Raw genomic sequence first — 19,981 nt, forward strand, 5'->3', positions numbered from 1 at the left:
CTTGCTGTAATTGCCCAAACTTGGCACAAGTCACCAATATAAAATATCTGATTGATAATATCTAAGTTGGAATCAGCACATATGGCTCTGGGCAGCTGGGCCTTTGGTGCAGATATCACGTAAAACCAAACTAAACCAAAAACTAACCGTCAAACCTTTATAAGGTATTCTTCTGTTATAGTGATTTGTTAATCCTAACCGTCTGGGCATCCCTTTCTTAATCTTACTCATTATTGCTTTCTTTGCCAATCTCCACATGTTTTCTCATGATCATTCCTACCTGACGCTTGTGCTCTTCCGTTTGTTAAGAAAGGAAAATCTATCAAACGCACCGTCAGTTTCAGCACAAAGTCAAGGGGCTTGTTAGGGCTCCACACCAGAGGTGACCGCCGAATTCAGGTGCTTTTATTTTTCTTTTTATTTTATCAATATTTGTTATGTATTTGCGCATTTTTCTCTTTCTTTCTGGCTTAACTTTTCTATGTTAAGTTTTAATTCTTTCGTTAATTTGTCTACCTTCAACCATTATTGACCGTAAAGACTTTTATCGACAATATCGGTAATACAGAATACACCAACACTAAAGATGGAAAAAAAACTGAATCAAAACAAAAGACGTACAAATATACAAAAAAATTTATTAAAATTAAACAAGAGTCAAAAACATTTACAATACATAATATAAATAACTCAGGCATTTAAATACATAATGCTTAATAATATTCTAATAATTCACATAACTAAGACATGTGAACACCTCAGCATATAATGTTGTTCTCCTAGTGAGGTGTTCACAAAACATTAAAACATATTCATGATTCATTTGCACGCAGTATCTACCCATCATCCCCACCTTACTTAATGCGGTATTGTCGTCTAGAAAGTTCTAGAATAGAGGGAAGTATGAGTACTGACAAGTAGTGAGAAGGCAACAAGTAACAAGAACTGAAGGACAGAATGCCAAACTGACTATAATCCAATTTCCAAGAGAGAGGAACAAGTTGTTCTTGGCCCTGGGTTGGCTGATTAGCTGCTAACTATCAATTACTTCATTTTAATCTCACCCAATGGTACATCCATTTTACACGCACAAATACAAATCGGCAACTACGATTTCTCAATAACCAGTTGCCCGATTGAACTCAGATTTGTTATATAATTCAGTAAACTGGTTTTTTTAAAGTAGCAGATTAAGGTCAGGAACATTTTAATTTTACTTTTTATTACTCAGATAGAGAAGTAAGAAAAATTTAAGTACACCAATATGTTTTTCTTCTGTAAAACGTGTTTACAATTTAAAAACTACAACTGATTTTGATATTATTAAAACATAAAAATCTCATTTTTATAGAAATAATATAGGTATGTACATGTACCTACATTCCACAATAAGTCATGTTTAAGTACCTTTAACTAATCCCAAGTATGCCTACCCACTGGCCTTGCCTGTGTGGGATTTGTGTAATACATGTTGTCCGGAAACTCATAGTACAAATGGGAAACTGATGAACATATTACAAAAGTATTTTTTTTATTTTGTGAGTTTTTATTTTCGAGTAAATCGAGTCAGAAGTTGGAATTTATAATTTTTTTTTAATTGGTAGTATTTTAAAATGTGTCGAAGCTTCGGCCCGGCTACAAAAGGTTTTAATAGAAAAAATGTAACAAAAGAATTGAATTGCTCTGATCGAACAAAACCAGAGTATTTTTTGGGGTTTCCATGTGACGTAGATGCGCCAGTTTGCCGCTTTTACTACAAGTTTCCAGACACCCTGTATACACGGGGAGGGGTAGGGGCAACTGTCCCCCTTAACTAATTCTATTGATACCATTACATGCAGAATGAATAAAAAAAATAATAAAAATTACAAATTGCTTAAAACACGGTCCTAAACAACAACACCGCTTTCAGGCCACACAATACCCTCTATCCAAGGGACGAAGGTAGATATCCTCGTATTGGTCACTATGCAGGGTGAATCCTTACTCCAGGATGCCAACCCCACCAGCAGGTGAGTACAGGCCACCCTGGGGCTGTTGGTTATAGTCAGCGGGCTGCCGTAGTACCAGACCTGAGAACAAATAAAGTGATAAGGTGAACACACTTCAAATGACAGATTATTAATTCATTTTAATTAATTAATCGCTTCTTTAAAACCGGTAGGTGGTCAGTGTTTACATTAATGGTCAATGGAAATGGTTTGGTTTAGCTAACCTAACCTAACCTAATCCTATTAGTTCTGTGAATAAAAGTCCTCGCTCCCAAAAAATATATGTTTTCGTTTTTCTCTCATTAAATCAAAATTTCTTCTGAAAACTTAAGATTTGTAAGTAGGCAATACCTACCTACTTAATCATATAATATGAAAAAGTTACCCAAATGTTAATCCACGGGAGGAATTAATTAAGGAAGTCGTTTCTCCTTAAAAGTAGATACATTCCGAGAGAAGAGAGCAATCAGAAGAAGAATAAGGACGGGTTGTTTCGCGGAACAATAACAATTTCAAAGTTGGTTTTCATGTTCCCTGTAGGTTCTATTCAAGTTCTATTATTATATCATTACTGGCCAAGGGCTTCACAAAGCTGAAATACTAACAGAAAATGAATAGAACCTTCACAGAACTTGAAAATAAACTTTGAAATTTGATGAATTGTTCAAATTTTGTGAAACAACCCGTCCCTTGAGATTAAATGTTACATTACATAATATAGACATTATTATGAAATTAAAACTAAATTTTATATGCAAAATGATTATGTGTTATGTTAATTAAATTGAAAAAAAATGGAAGACCTGTAGACAAGCTGCCATGGGGCAGGCAGCGGGACTACTCTTGTAGACAAGCTGCCATGGGACAGGCAGCGGGACTACTCTTGTAGACAAGCTGCCATGGGGCAGGCAGTGGGACTACTCTTGTAGACAAGCTGCCATGGGGCAGGCAGCGGGACTACTCTTGTAGACAAGCTGCCATGGGGCAGGCAGCGGGACTACTCTTGTAGACAAGCTGCCATGGGGCAGGCAGCGGGACTACTCTTGTAGACAAGCTGCCATGGGGCAGGCAGCGAGACTACTCTTGTAGACATGCTGCCATGGGGCAGGCAGCGGGACTACTCTTGTAGACAAGCTACCATGGGGAAGGCAGCGGGACTACTCTTTTGTTATTTATAAAATTCTTGTTATATCAATGTTTTATTATAAAAATATTAAATAATAAAAAACATCCTTGTTATAATGAGCTTGGTGTACAATGCATCCCAGCGTTACATACCGGACATACTCCAGCTGTGTTGACTTGGCGGCTGCAAATCTCCAGGTCATGTTTTACGCCTTCACGGTGTGCAGGGCTGCCAGCGGGGAATGTTCTAGAGCACTCCTCCTGAGATACTCTCTGCATTGTCGTCTGAAATGTTGAAAAACGTACCAACTAATTGTTTTATCCAATGAGAACAATCCGTATAGTATTACAATGTGAAGTGAGGTTTTGAAAAAAAATGTTTTTTAATGTAAATACTACACAAGTCTCTCAACTGCTCCCAACCGTCTAGAACCAGTGGGACTATGACATCCCCAATTGAGGAAGTGGGGAGGCGAAGGAGATGAGGAAGAGGAAGGTGGAGAAGTACCTTTTTTTTTTTTTTTTATAGTGAATACCTCACAAGAGTCCCAACTGCTCCCGTCTGGAGCCAGTGAGACTATGGCATCCCCAATTGGGGGATGTTGTGAGGCTGAAGGTAAGTGGGGAAGGGAAAGAGGAAGGTGGGGAAGTACCTGGCTATTCAGATCTAGTCACTAAACACAGCTTAAGCCATTTGGAGCAACGTTTCAATTCTGAATGGTGGTCTTACACCAGGGCGATACTGGTAGTATCTTCCACTCTGGAACGTGCCGCAAATATACTATATATTATTTTAATTAATTAATTGTGAAATAACACAAATCAATCAAATAAAATTTATTTGCGCACGCCGGGTTCGAACCCGCGACCTTCGGAATGGCAGTCCAATGCGTTACCACTGGACTATGCCAGCCGTCCTGATCTGGTCACCAAACACGACTAAAGCCATTTCAAGATATATTCGATCCGAATGAAGATCTTTCACCAGGGCGATACTGAGAGTATCTTCCACTCTGGAACGTGCCACAAATATATATGTACATTACTTTAAATAAATTAATAATTAATCGTGAAATTACACGCGAGGATTTGAAGCAGCTACTTCTAAGTGTATGCTTTAATCAACATTTCATTTCTCCTCTTCAGAGTGGTAGAAATACCATAAACATGTGGAGATCGGGCAAGAATTCAATAATGTAAGCTTTGTGGAAAAGATTTATAAAGGGACCCTAAGATGGGTTTGACATGTAGAGCGAATGTACGGAGAAAGGAGCGGATGGTAGAAGGAGTCTGGGACTCCCAAGGTAGACATGGCAAGTACTTGGGTCATCTCAAGATTCAGATTAACAGAACCTATGTATGAATGTGCATGAAGCGAGGAGTGTGTGTTAAAACAGAGTTGTGTGGCGGTCCCTCCTCTCTGCCTACCCCTGCGGAGAGACGGCGTGATGGTTAGATATCTATTTAAACAAATGTACCTTTAATACCAGCCACAGCTGTCAATCTTATCGTTATCACATCATCGGTCTTTGTTCATTCTGAAGGCAGAGAAATGTGTTCTAACCTTGTGGGGAGATGTGGTGATTAAGCCATAGAGTCACGTGGGGTAACCGTACGCGGAGTGTAAGTGTTCGCAGTGATGTTTCCGACAAGATTGTGCCTGTTAAGCGCCCGCGCGTTCCTTAATTCAGTAGCGTTCTGGATCGCGCCGAAGCAGGACATGTGTACAGTGGATGCTGATTTGTCAATAAAAACTGGTAGGTAAATTACTTTTTTCGTGGTTTTCTTAAATTTTTCATCTCTGTTACCGATGTGTGCTATTGTGTAACCAGCTGTGTCAGAGTGACGTGGTCTATGATAATTTTTTGTGAAATATTGTTAGTTAGACGGGTGCAAAGTCATAATTCTAATAAAGATAACCACTTATCTGATTTTTAAAGTTTATTGAATTTTGGTGTGACGGGGTAAGTGTGCTGGGGTAAGCGTTCGTAGTTGGACGAGTGCGAACACTTACCCCGATAGATAAAATTGATTTTATAGCATAATATTTCAACTCTCGTTATTTTTTTACAGTGAAATATGCCACGTGTGTACGTGAGAAAGCACCCGGAGAGGTCATCTTGCACTCAAGAGCAAAAAGAAACTGCAAAAAGGCTTATGAAAGAGGGGAAGAGTCAGCCTGCTGCTGCAGATATTGTTGGGATCAGTGAAGCCACTCGGCGTAAACGCCTAAAACTAAAATTAATAGCAACTTCAATGGGGAGATATCGTCCGACATTTACACCAGATAAAGAGGTAGAGTTTTAGATAAATAGATACTCAATTTATCGTGCAAATGTCATTTTTTTTGTGAAACTATTGATCTAATAATGATTCATTTATTTTCAGGCCGAAATCGTTGATTATTGTAAAAAAACTGACAAAATGTTCTACGTCCTGACCAGTGGCGGCTCGTGACTTTTGGGTGTACTAGAGTGCTAATATTATAAAAAATGGCATTTCTGATGTTGTTATAGCTGAAAACGATTTTTTATTTTTATTTGAAAATCGATTTTTTGTATGAAGATTTTCAGGAAATTTCAGTATAGCCGTGCGCCGCACGGAATTCCTGAAAATCTTCATACAAAAAATCAATTTTTCGAAAAAAAATAAAAAATCGTTTTCAGCTACAACAACATCAATAAAGCCATTTTTTGTAATATTAACACTCTAGTGACCCAAAAGTCACGAGCCGCCACTGGTCCTGACTATGCCGACAATGAGAAAAATTGTTTACGAGTATGCTGAAATCAACAAGATCGAGAACAGATTTGACAACATTACAAAAACGGCTGGCAAGGATTGGGTGTATGGATTTCTAAAACGTAACCCTGTTTTAGCTTTTAGACAGACTACTCCCACAAGTATTGCGAGAGCTATTGGGTTTAACGTTGTTCAAGTTCGGCGGTTTTACGCAAACTGAAAAATGTTTGCAAGTCTGAAATAATTATCTCAAGTCCCTATAAAAAGAAACTTCAGCAGAAGCAGACAGATGCAGATGCAAAAATCGTCCGAAAACCAATATTTAAAACCATGGAAATCGGACGACCACCTCTTTTCAAGACAGTCACACCACAAAGCATCACCACAAAGCGTAAGGCGGGAGATTCCAGCTTGCATAACTGTTTAAAGAGCGCACAAAAACAGGCTAATAAGGACTATTTTTGCCCACAGTGCAAGGAGAAATATCGAGATCCACCAACAGAAGATTGGATAGAATGTATTGCATGTAAAGCATGGTGGCATGAGAACTGCACAGACTACGATAAGGGGCAATTTAAGTGTGGTAATTGCAATGGGGGGTAACTCTTCTCGGGGCGAACACTTACCCTACGGTATGCGTATACTTACCCCGCACACGGGGTAAGTGTACGCAATCGACATGCATGTAAACTATTTTATATAACTGTTTGATTTATGAACCAAATGAAGTTTTTATGGTTGTTTGAGATGCCTTAATAATCGATCATATTAATAAACAAAAAAATTGAGTAAAATACCTAAAGCTTTTTAATACAAAAATCCCAATGTAAAAATTGCGCACGGTTACCCCACGTGACTCTACTGCCCAATGAAGAGGAACCCACTGTCAGGAAGAGTTGTGCCGGTGTGGAGACAGACTGGGATTATTCTGCTTGTGAATGTTACCCTGAAATTTATATAATTTATTTCTGTAAAACTGTGAAGTGGTAGTGCAATACAATAATATTCCTTAACCCTTTAGGAGCGGTATGCCGATATTCCGGCATGACGCATGACGCATGACGCATGACACTCGTGAGACCCTGTCACCTGTTATTTGACATTGGAAATAAACGTAATAAAGTAAAAATAAATTATAAAATTTATTGTTATGCCATATTGCGTTACCTCCTTATTTAGCCCACTTCGGACAGCATTACAGTAATTACAAATAAACGTGTAATTTCACATTCGATTACACATCTGCCCTGATGGTGGACACTATAATGCTGTCCGAAACGTTGGCTAAAGAAGAAGGTAGCGCAACATGGCATAATACCCCAAAAATAAATCACTCTAATAATTTTTGCCGTGAAATTTTCAAATCATATCCAGAACTTTGGTTTTGAATTTAAGTGTCATCATTTTCGAAATTGGAACTATTTATCGAGAATTCCGACTCTCTGGGATTTTTCCGGGTCTGCGCTAGGTATCTTTCTATATTAAAGTGTTTAGTGTGTTGCACAGTTTGCTGTAGTCCACCCTTGTATGCAAGCGAGTTCCCTACAGAGCATCAGACCATGTGAAGCAACAGTGGGCCTGTTCCGCTAGCAGGGCATGTAGCAAGAATGGAAGATAGGACAGGACATAGGAGTGTTTGTTAGTCGACCTACACTGAGGTGGCACTATACAGGTGGAACTATTCCTGCTAATAAGTTATAAGGAACCGGCGTTGCTTGAACTAACCCTTGTATGCAAGCGAGTTCCCTACAGATCATCAGACCATGTGAAGCAACAGTGGGCCTGTTCCGCTAGCAGGGCATGTAGCAAGAATGGAAGATAGGACAGGACATAGGAGTGTTTGTTGGTCGACCTACACTGAGGTGGCACTATACATGTGGAACTATTCCTGCTAATAAGTTATAAGGAACCGGCGTTGCTTGAACTAACCCTTGTATGCAAGCGAGTTCCCTACAGAGCATCAGACCATGTGAAGCAACAGTGGGCCTGTTCCGCTAGCAGGGCATGTAGCAAGAATGGAAGATAGGACAGGACATAGGAGTGTTTGTTGGTCGACCTACACTGAGGTGGCACTATACAGGTGGAACTATTCCTGCTAATAAGTTATAAGGAACCGGCGTTGCTTGAACTAACCCTTGTATGCAAGCGAGTTCCCTACATAGCATCAGACCATGTGAAGCAACAGTGGGCCTGTTCCGCTAGCAGGGCATGTAGCAAGAATGGAAGATAGGACAGGACATAGGAGTGTTTGTTGGTCGACCTACACTGAGGTGGCACTATACAGGTGGAACTATTCCTGCTAATAAGTTATAAGGAACCGGCGTTGCTTGAACTAACCCTTGTATGCAAGCGAGTTCCCTACAGAGCATCAGACCATGTGAAGCAACAGTGGGCCTGTTCCGCTAGCAGGGCATGTAGCAAGAATGGAAGATAGGACAGGACATAGGAGTGTTTGTTGGTCGACCTACACTGAGGTGGCACTATACAGGTGGAACTATTCCTGCTAATAAGTTATAAGGAACCGGCGTTGCTTGAACTAACCCTTGTATGCAAGCGAGTTCCCTACATAGCATCAGACCATGTGAAGCAACAGTGGGCCTGTTCCGCTAGCAGGGCATGTAGCAAGAATGGAAGATAGGACAGGACATAGGAGTGTTTGTTGGTCGACCTACACTGAGGTGGCACTATACAGGTGGAACTATTCCTGCTAATAAGTTATAAGGAACCGGCGTTGCTTGAACTAACCCTTGTATGCAAGCGAGTTCCCTACAGAGCATCAGACCATGTGAAGCAACAGTGGGCCTGTTCCGCTAGCAGGGCATGTAGCAAGAATGGAAGATAGGACAGGACATAGGAGTGTTTGTTGGTCGACCTACACTGAGGTGGCACTATACACGTGGAACTATTCCTGCTAATAAGTAATAAGGAACTAACCTAGGAGATGAGGAAGAGGATGGTGGGAAAGTACCTGGCTGTTCAGATCTGGTCACCAAACATGGCTAAAGCCATCTCAAGCAACGTTTCAATTCTGAACTGTAGTCTTACACCAGGGCGATACTGAGAGTATATTCCACTATTCACTATAGAAAGTACTGCAAATGTACTACATAATAAATTGTTAAAATAAGATTTACTATTTGAACCTCTGACCTCCGGATCGCTAGTCGAGAGCCTTACCACTCGACCACGGTGGCCGTCAGATTGGTAATCTTGATAAAATAATGTTATTTTTTTTGTTGTTATATATGTTTATTCAGTTTTTTTTATGTGTACATTATTTTCTCTTACTTAGATCCTACAAAACTGATCAATCAGTTTAATTGTAAGAAATCTCTCACTTTTTCTATGTATTAGCTTATAATAATATATTTAATTTGAACTTGTTACTTATCTTGATCCACAATATTAATAGTTTTTATGTTTGGCGGAGGTAGAACAATCTAATTTTCGTTTTTGTTTTTGAATAACATGTCTCATTTTTAATATCTTCTGGTAATGAGTTAAATAATTCCGGAATTTTATGTCTTTTTGTTCTATCTCCGTATACATTTTGCGATATTTTAATAATGAACATTTGTGCTTCTCTATGCCTAGTAGGGTAGTTATGGTTTACAGGTTTTTTGTATTCTGTGTTCCAGAATTCATCTAGCGTTAGTTGGTAATCTATCCTACTATGTATAGAGAGCACATTACACAAAGAAAACATTTTTTTATAATCGCCTTCAATTAATTTTTTTTTTGCCTGATATCAATTTTAGGAAACGGATTTGTATTTGTTCTATTTTATTTAAGAACGTTTTATACGTTAATCCGTAACTATTTACTCCGTATCCTATAATTGATTCCGCTAGTGCATTATATATACAGTATAATATATTTTTATTAACAAAGTTTTTTAGGTGATAAAATTTCCCTAATATGGATTTTAATATATTACATACATTTTCAATGTGATTTGACCAGTTAAAATTGACATCTATTGTAAGACCAAGGTATGTATATTGGTAAACTTTTTCTATGTTTGGGCATTTACATGGCAGAGCTTGGTTTTTTGTGTGAAAACAATCGTATGAATGACTTTTTATATGCAGTTCTTTATCCAGACAACTTGCATATGGAGAGTGTATAAGCATATATTTTGTTTTTTTTTGCGTTAATAATAATTCCATTGTCGTGGGACCATTAGAAAGTAATTGTGTAGTACTTTTTTCTTTTTGAAATCCGTACTGTATGGGATTTATGATTCTGTTTTTTTCTATAAAAATTGTATTTGGTTAAAGATAGCTCTTTCAATAATTTTATCAATATACGAGAGAATCGCAATTGGTCGATAGTTTGTGAAATCTTTGTGATTTCCTGATTTATAAATAGGTCTGATGATGGATGTTTTAAGTTCGTCAGGCATGATGCTTTTATTTACACAAAGGTTTTTTTTGTATTAGGCAATTCACCCTAAAGAGAGTGCTTTGTGTCGATTGCGTTAAGATATATGGTTAAACTGGTGTGAATTATCTATAAGGGGACTGGACATATCATATATTAAAGTCATTCAAATCTATAAACTTATAAAGAATAGAATATACGCGAGAGTTGTTGAGAGACAGCAAATATGGAATACTAAGGGGAGACTGGTGGGTGATTTTAATAAGCAATCGATACATGCCTTTGAAAGAAGAGTGGTTTTTACAATTGAAGAAGACATGGTCAAGAGTCTCATCTTCCACACCACACTGGCATAATGAACTTTCGAGCACCCGAATTTTAAACAAATGAGTTGCAATAGAGCAGTGGCCAATTCTCATTCTCGAGATACAGGAAATAAATCTTTTGGACTTTTTTTGCCGTGGAACCAAGGTTTACTTGGAATATGATTTTGTATTCCAGCATAGAAAGATCCAGTTTGGGTTTTCGTGATGGTCCAATTTTCTTCCCAGGAACGAGACATGTTGGATTTAAGAATAGAGAAGACGTCAGAGACAGGAATTTTAAAATCTAAAGGGATAGAACCAGATACAGTTCCAAGTTTAGCGAGAGAATCAGCTTTCTCGTTACCCTCAATTCCTAGATGGCCAGGCACCCAAACCAGTATTGTCTCAAACATAGATTCGTTTAAAGAATCGAGGATGTTTTTGATATTACAAATACCACAGTCTTCTGGACATCGAACGATATTAGAGGAAATTTTTAATACTGCACTTAGAGAGTCAGTACACAGTAAGGCTCGACGAATATTGAGGAGTTGGATTTGAATTAAAGCTTGTTCAACTGCGAAGCATTCTGCAGTAAATATGGAAATTTCTTTAGGCAATTTATAAGACAGATTAACATTGAATTCAGGAATATATACCGATGCGCCACATTCTTTGTGGTCGGATTTGGAACCATCTGTGTATATGAGGGAAAATCCAGGAAAATTTGAAAATATAATGTTTTTAAAATGTTCTTCAACATTTTGAAATGTTGATGATGATAAAATGTTTATCCGGAAGTCAGAAAATATTACGTTTGGCATAAAATTAATAGCATTAAACGGGGTACTGTAAATAGGAAGGATTGGATCATCTTGTAGGTTTTGAAGGTAAGAAGACAGAGATCTAAATGATAGAAAACTTTTTAATAAGAGAGGGAATCGATCTCTATCTATTACCCTTCTTCTGTTATTCAAAATACTGAACAAACGATCGAGACTCTGTTCCAATGAGTGACGCGATAAAGATAACGCTTTGAAGATATATCTATCCGCGAGGTATTGTCTTCTCAAAAATAAGGGAGGATCTACACATTCTATCTGAAGAGCATTAATTGGAGAAGATTTCATTGCCCCAATAATCATTCTGAGCCCTTTTGATTGGATTCTTTCAAGTTTTTTATCCAGATATTTAGGAAGTGGGTCGAAAAGAAATGTGCCATAATCCAAGTGACTTCGAACGAGGGAATTATACATTCGTTTAAGAGTAGTAGGATGGGATCCCCACCATACTCTGGAAACAGCTCACATCATATTAAGCCCCTTTTCACACTTAGCAGAAACGTTCTGAATATGCGAGAGCCAGGAAAGCTTATGGTCCAAAAGCAGGCCAAGAAATTTTATTTGCTTAACGATTTGAAAGGAGAAATTATCAAAAGAGACTGTAAAGTGAGGCAGTTTTCTTTTGCGAGTAAAAGCCACTACCTTGGTTTTAGAGGTAGCTAAATTCATTCCATTTGTCAACATCCAAACTTTAATATTATGTAAGGCCAAATTTAATTCCTTCGCAGCATGCGATAAATTTTTGTGAGATAAATATATGAGAAAATCGTCCGCAAAATAAACTCGCTTAATAGACGAAGGGATTACAATGTCTAAATCACTCATATAAATATTAAATAATAATGGACTGATTACAGACCCCTGGGGTAGCCCTTTCCAAAGTTTGCGCTTCAATATGTTTGAGGAAGAGTGGATAATAATGGATCTGTCTGTTAGCAAGTTGATAATAAATTGAACTAATTTTATGGGGATTTTTATTTTAATTAATTTTTCCTTCAAAACATCAATTAATACATCGTCGTAAGCTGAAGAAAGATCTAGAAATGTGGCCAATGTACAAGAGTTAAGGGATTGAGAAATACGGATATCTGTTGTTAACAAACTTAAATTATCCATAGTAGATTTCTTTTTCCGAAAGCCGTATTGATTAGGAGGGATAATACTGTGATTTTCAACAAACCATTCTAATCTGTTCTTTATCAAATGTTCCACTACTTTAATTAAACACGACGAAAGAGCAATAGGACGATAGGATGAGACTTCGGACGGATTTTTCCCTGGTTTTAAAACCGGGAGGATTTTTTGAACTTTCCAGACATCCGGAATAAATCCTGTTTCAAACATGTTATTAATTAAGGATAAGAAATATTCAACCGACATGTCGGAGAATGCTTTAAAGAAGCTATATAATATTCCATCAGGACCCGGAGAAGAGTCAGAAAGAGATTTAATTACTCGTTGTAGTTCACTAACTAAGAAAGGAGAGTCTAGCCAGTTAGAGTGAGATGGATATGAAATAAAAGAGGGCATTTCTTCACATCTGGCAACTGAAGGAGGGGCAATCTTATCAGCAAAACCTATAATAATTTCCTCCGGAATATTTTTGGTACGCTCCGGAGCATATGACGAACCGAATTTTTTAAAATTAGTCCAAACAGATGACTGGGGAGTTTCAGGAGACAAGTTTTCACAGAATTTTCGCCATCCAGACCGCTTTTTATTTTTCAAAATACGTTTAGTCTCTGATTGGACGCGTTTCACTGATAAGAAATTTTCAAAAGACATGCATTTGCGGTAAATGGAAACTGCTTCTTTTCTAGAGTTAACAGCACGAGTGCATTCTTCGTCCCACCACGGAGTCGAATGTTTAGTTTTAATGTTAACTTTACGCTTTGGAATGGATTTTTCTGCTGCTTTTATAACTATACTAGGAAATAATTCACATTGTGTTCTGATGTTCCCAAGAGAAGATTTTACAGAGTGAACAAGAGAGTCTAATACAGAAGAAAAAAATCTCCAGTTCGCATCTTTCGTTTTAAATTTAAAATTATTGTTAATTGTAAAGGAATGCGAGGTGGTTAGATAGTGAAAGAGGATTATAATAGGGAAATGATCACTGAAAAGGGGGTCTTTAAGTATGTTCCAAGAACATTTACGTATCACCGAAGATGAACAGAGAGATAAATCAACAACACTTTTCCTTTGTTGAGGGGGGGTGAATCTGGTTGGAGATCCGTCGTTTAAAATACATAAATTATGGGAATCAATAAAATCTAAAAGATTACGGCCAGAACGATTCGTTAATTCACTACCCCAAGAGGTAGAATGAGCGTTAAAGTCGCCCAGTAACATATACGGGGGACGGATCTGAGACATAAATGATGACCATTCGTTTTCATCAAAAATAGTGGAGGGAGGGACATATATTGATAGTATTGTAATATCACATACAACAGCTGCTACTATCTGAAAATTGTTAGAGAGAGTATGAAACATGATTGGTTTGAAAATGATAGAGTCATGGATGATTAAGGCAGCGCCACCTTTACCATCCAGTCTATCATGTCTAAGACAGTTATATCCAGAAATCTTAAATAGATACGAGGGTTTAAACCACGTTTCAGAAATAGCGGCAACTGAAATTTCATGTTCATCGAGTAATTTTACAAGTTCAAATTTATTACAGATTAGACTTCTGATATTCCACTGAAGAATTCTGTTCAGTTTCGGAGACATTAGGAAGACAGGATAATAAAGATTTAATGCAATCGGCAGCGTTGGACGGTATATTATTGTTGTTTGAAAGAATAGAAATTAATAGGGTAATTAAAGTCTGAATAAAAGCAGAATTTTCACTCACCACTTTCCCTAAATTAGGGGAAGATTGGGAACTATTTAAAGTACTCCCATCGAGTGTCTGAGATTTATAATTCCCATTTGGGTTAAACAAAATATCATTATGTTGATTTTTATCAATAGAAGCAATAAATTTTGGTTTTGGTTTTAGTGGTATAAAAATTGTTTCCCTGTGAGAAGATGATGGAGGAGATTTAGAGTAAGATAGATTGCAAGGAATTGAGGTAGATGTTACCTCTGCAAACGATTTTATTGCAGGTGGGAATAATTTTGATGCCTGGAAATAGGAAATGTTGTCTGAAGCCATTGATTGTTTAATATTCCTTTGTCTGGTCAATTCTGGACAGGCCACACTAACCGCTGTACGATTTCCCTTGCAGTTAATGCAACGTGGATCATTCGATGATTTTTGGCAAAGATCAAAGGGGTGGTCCTCTCCGCAATAAAAACAACGTGGAGGGGAACGACATATGGGTTTTGAGTGTCCGAAGCGGCAGCAGTTAAAACACTGGATCGTCGGGAATTTGTATACTTCCACAGGGAGTGCGTTGTAATAAATAAATACCCGAGATGGCAAAGTTTGGCCTTCAAAAGTAATAACAACCGATTGTGAGGGTTTCCATGTAGTGGTTCCATTAGATGTATCTTTGTAATTTAATCTACGTGCTTTTAAAACCTTGGGGGTCACTTGAGAATCATTAAGTGCATCAACAATTTCAGATTCTGAGAGATCGGTTGGTATACCTCTCACTCGGCCCATTCTAGTAAGGTTGTAAGTTGGAATATAAGATTTAAATTTGTGGTGTGAAAGCGTATCAATTTTTTGGACAAATTCATTTGCAAAGTTTGCGGATTTAAATTCTAGGGGTAACTTATAGCGGCCTTCCGGCTTAATAGATCCGTTAACTATGCCAAGGTTACTGTTTTTTGAACTAAAAATGAATTTCCCGAAATCCAGAGGATGAATGATTTTTCCTTGTTCAGTACTTTGGACATTGACAATGAATGGAGCCGAGGAGGATGGGGAATAACTTAGTTCAGTATTTTTAGATTCTGATAATATGGTATCCTTACGACTTTCCTTAGGGTTTGAGGTTTCATCGGATTGCGAAGGTTTAATTTTGGGTGGTACATTAAGACAGAGCGATGGTCTTCGTTTTCTGGAAGGGAGTATTATAGAAACATCCGATTCATACTCATCTCCAATATTAAATATGGACTCGGGGTCAGGAGGTCGATTTTCATCTTCTTCCATATTGATAAATTAATTAACAAAAAAAATAATAATACAGTCTATTTGATTGACTATACACACGAATTTATCAAAACCTAAATATAACAAAGAAATAATAGAAAACAAAAATGTCACAATAATTTCTTATCTGTACGAAGTCCGCGACAGCAGGTAGGCAATTCGTCAAACACAGAGCACGACTATCCACTACCGTAGTTCGATGACTAATCTACACAAAGGTTAATTAATTTAGTAAGGACTGGAATTATATTATCAGCAATTAACTTCAGGTCTTTAATTCTTATTTGGTCGTTGCCTTCTGACTTTTTAACATCCATATTATTAATTTTATTTTTTTTTCTCAAACAGGTCTAAATCTCATTGTCATAATAGCAGGAGTTGTATACATGTTACAATCTAAGAATTTTGTAGTACAATTGTGTCTTATGTTTTTTATTTCATTTACGAATGTTGTAGCAAATTTATCGCATAAAAACTTTGTGTCTCCTTGATTTCCCATATGTTGAAGGATTATTTTATCTAGATTTTGTTTAGGTTTTTCTATTAGGTTGTTTATTTCGTCCCAGAATTTCCTCGGGTTTCCGTTTAAGCTATTTATTAGATTTTTGTGGAATGCGTTCATAGTAATATTAATATGTTTGTTTGTTTTGTTTCTATATCGAGTATATTCTAAACGAAATACCGGGTTATTTGGGCTATTCTTACATTTTCGGTAAAGATGATCTCTTTTTTTAATCATGTTCTTAATTTCTTCAGTAACCCACGGATTGCTGTGCCTAGGATTATTTTCAAATGATATTTCTTTCTTCGAGGACGAATAAATATTATCAAATATATTTTTCAAAGTATAGTACAGTTCTGAGGGACATTCAGTTTGTAATAGTTTTCCCCAATTTACTAGTTTTATGTACATGTACACTAGGGTGTCCCAGGACATAAGGAAGAATTTTTTTTTCATGAATTTAAATATGCATACCCTCTTATTTTATTAAATTTGATCCCAATAACTCGTGTAATAAATATTATTTTGATTAAATACCGGCAACCCGTGCCGACTTGATGCCAAACATATGGTACAGAGTTAATATGGAAGGATTTTCAACTTTCATTTTTGTCGGATAAATAAAATTTTAAAATGCACAAATGTTCAATTATGTAGCATTGTATATTTAAAAATGGTTTATTTTTAAATTTTTTCTTCATACTTTGTTTTTTACAGTCAGGATAAATCTTCCGGTGTTCCTGAACGCATCGTAACAAAAATTATTTTTGTTAATCTTCGACCGTGAGATTAAGCCATGAAAATCTTGCATTAACTTGACAGTTCTTTCAGCTGTATCATTTACTACCCTCAACGGCAACACCTTCTTTCTGACTTCTTGATACGAAGCATTATTTGACCACATCGTAGGGAATTCGTTAAGAAAACTGGCATCTGTTTTCAAACGATCAAACAAATACTTGCTCTTGACTGAAATGAAGTCGTAAATATTTTTCTCTGAAAAAAAAGTCACTAAATTATGATATGAACAAAAACCTCAATACAACACATAATTTAAACTACTTAATAAACTTACCATACAATTTACCATCAAGATCTTCCTTCGATAGGATGTAACGTTTGTCATGGGTTGATAAATTATTTTTTTTGATATTTCGAGCATTTTTATTTTAGTTGTTTGATCCACAGCGTCGTCAAACAGCGATAAAAATAGATCCTTCATCGGTCAAATACCATAACTACTTACTGAACAGAAATAAAGCTGCCATTGAGATGTTTTCATCAATTTTTTCTTAAGCCTTCATAGATTTCAAAAATAGTATAGTCCTGGTAAGGTGCTTTAACTACTATAATACATTGTAACCATGGCTTGACATAGGATGTTACTATGAACAGGCAAACGTCTAAAAGTGCCGCCTTTTCCTTACCGGTAATTTTAAATTGCGCACAAATTAATGATATTTTCAAGGAATAAAGCGCCTTTGCCATCCATCGAGCACCTGGAGGCCGAATCTTAAATTTTCTCGCTGTATCTCCTCCTAAAACTATCACACAGAGTTCTAAAAACTCTCAATAGTCATCTACAAGTATTTTTGTTGTCAGTGCAGTACGGTAAACGTCAAGCAAATCATCGATTTCGGAAGCGGTTCTCTGTAGCACTGAATTTTATCGGGATCAACATTTTTACAGTTATCTCGAAACTTTTTGAATAGTGGTATGTCAGGGCTTGTAGTCACTTGACTGATTTTTACTTCAAACACAGCTTTTAATACCAACTATGGCTATATTTGGTATATATTGACAGTTAAATTCACTTTCCGGATATTGTAGAACAAAACTTCAAGAACTTGTCCATTAGATGGCAGTTTAGAACCCGATATTTGGTGTTTTACGACTCCTATTAAAAATATACTATTTTTATAAGTGCGTAAATCTAACAACATCTTGCCTGAACGAGTGATTTTCGTTTACTAACAAAATAGCAAGTTACTACAAGCTCATCAACACGTTTGCTCGCTGGCGTCTTAATGTACAAGTACTGACATCTTTCGATGCAATTCGGCACGGGTTGCAGTTGTCCAAAGTAAACGAAATTTTTTTTAGAAGTGTTTTGTCATTATTAAAACAAAATTAGAGGGTATGCGTTCAAAAATAACAACTTTAATTTTTTTGGGACACCCTAATGTACACACTTAAATGTGTATAAAATGGAGTGCAGAAATGCGGCAGGTCTGAAGGTTTGGGAGATAGCTCAGTTGCTAGAGTAAATGCCGGAATAGCAAATGGTCTTTTTTTAAATTCCGGTCGCACCCATGAACTTATTTGTTTTGTGATTTTTACTAATGTTTAGTATAATTATGAAAAGCTTACTGTCTGTCAAGCTGCAGAAGGGCGATGTCGTTATACGCGCGTGAGTAAGTCCTTTTGTATAGTGGGTGGGCGTGTATTTTTATCACATCGTATATAGCGTCAGGGTTGTACTGAGGTGTATAGTTCCCCCCCAATCCGACGAACTTGACATGCTCTGAGCTGAAACAAAAGAAGTGCAGGTTATATTAACATTGCCATGTGCATCTTAAGTAGGTCTAATTGTCTAATACAATCACTACGTCATCTGAGATTCACCACCATAATATATTTGTTATGTATTGAAGACAATATTAGTGATTCTTAAACGCAAATCTGAAACAGAAAAATCAGAAAAGGAAACGGTCACATCTGTGCCAGATGTGACCGTTTCCTTTTCTGATTTTTCTGTTTCAGATTTGCGTTTAAGAATCACTAATATTGTCTACAATATTTAAATATTATAATTTGAGGTTTTACTCAATAAGTTATTCCGAAAAATAATATTTGTTATGGTTTTATATTTCAAAGGAAAACCGCTGATTCAATTCAATTCAATTTTTTATTCTTTTAAATACATTACAAAATCGTTAAAAATCGTCTTGAAATAAATTGCATTCATATAAGTCGGTACATACATACTCGTATTACAAAGCAGAATTTAGTGTAGCTATACACTATGGTGTATAATTTGTAAACATGGAGTGAAAAATAAAATAACTGCGTACCATACTAGCGACAACAAAGATGCTGTTTAAAAGCAACTTCTTAAAAACTAAATATATATATATATGTCGATATCGGAATTGATTCTGTTCAACTACTGACTCATCTCGCTAACTTTACTCTTCGAACAGTTCGAGAGAGTTCTTAAGGCTCCGTAGTAAGCGTTCAAAAAGATGAAGAAGATTGTTTGAAGGGAGATATGAAACGACAATTATTTTGCCAAAGTTGTTAAAATACTTAATAAAACACGATTCGTTTAGTAAGAATTCTTTCTACAAATGCCTAAGTTGCATTTAAAGAAACACTGTGAAATTTTTAATACCTACCACATAACAGAAAACAGAAAAAATTGGTCTGTTATCATTTTCGGAGCACACTTTGAGATTTTTTTTGATCGATGGAATTTCGTATAGTTACCGTTTCGACTCAAATGTATTAATATTATCTTCAAAAACAATATATCTTTTTTAGGAACTCTAAATGTTAAAGTGTTCAAGAGAAATGTGTTATAAATTGGTGGAAATACGTGGCTTAAAACCAGTCGGGTCATGTGGTGCTATATCTGTCACCAAATGACAAATCCTCATGAAACTAACTTCTCATCTCCTTTTCTACTATGGTCAGACATATAATATAAACAGAATAATAAGAAGGAGTGATCACCTGGCGATCACGGGCGGCCGCGGGGAGGAAACCGGCGGAACTTTCATACCTATATAAATCTACACTTTTATTCCGGAATCGGTGAAATTTTGCACACTTTACCTTTAACTCTTTGAAGTACTGTGGTTTCAAAATTCGGCCACCTTGAAAATAAATAATTTTGCTAAAACGGCCATCTATTGACAAGTTTTTTAAATGCCATGTGAGACATAGATTCTCTACTATTTAGTTTCCAATAGCGATAA

At 36.6% G+C, this 19,981-nt stretch overlaps 1 protein-coding gene across 2 annotated transcripts in view; it reads right to left on the reverse strand.

The window, feature by feature from the left end:
- Positions 1 to 1,563: 1,563 nt before the first annotated feature.
- Positions 1,564 to 19,981, reverse strand: part of LOC149418548 (serine protease persephone-like) — a 54,615-nt gene continuing 36,197 nt past the window's right edge. For both annotated transcript variants that reach the window (XM_089638567.1, XM_089638566.1), the window contains 5 exons: positions 18,372 to 18,530; positions 6,718 to 6,804; positions 4,681 to 4,708; positions 3,270 to 3,401; positions 1,564 to 2,072 (listed from right to left, as the gene is read on the reverse strand). In XM_089638567.1, coding sequence (XP_089494693.1) covers positions 1,890 to 2,072; positions 3,270 to 3,401; positions 4,681 to 4,708; positions 6,718 to 6,804; positions 18,372 to 18,530 — 589 coding nt within the window. In that variant the 3' untranslated portion in view covers positions 1,564 to 1,889. The remainder of the gene's footprint in view (positions 2,073 to 3,269; positions 3,402 to 4,680; positions 4,709 to 6,717; positions 6,805 to 18,371; positions 18,531 to 19,981) is intronic.

The sequence above is a fragment of the Hesperophylax consimilis genome, chromosome 13 (genome assembly GCF_061612785.1).
Source record: "Hesperophylax consimilis isolate HC1 chromosome 13, BYU_Hcon_1.0, whole genome shotgun sequence".
Taxonomy (NCBI): Eukaryota; Metazoa; Arthropoda; class Insecta; order Trichoptera; family Limnephilidae; genus Hesperophylax; species Hesperophylax consimilis.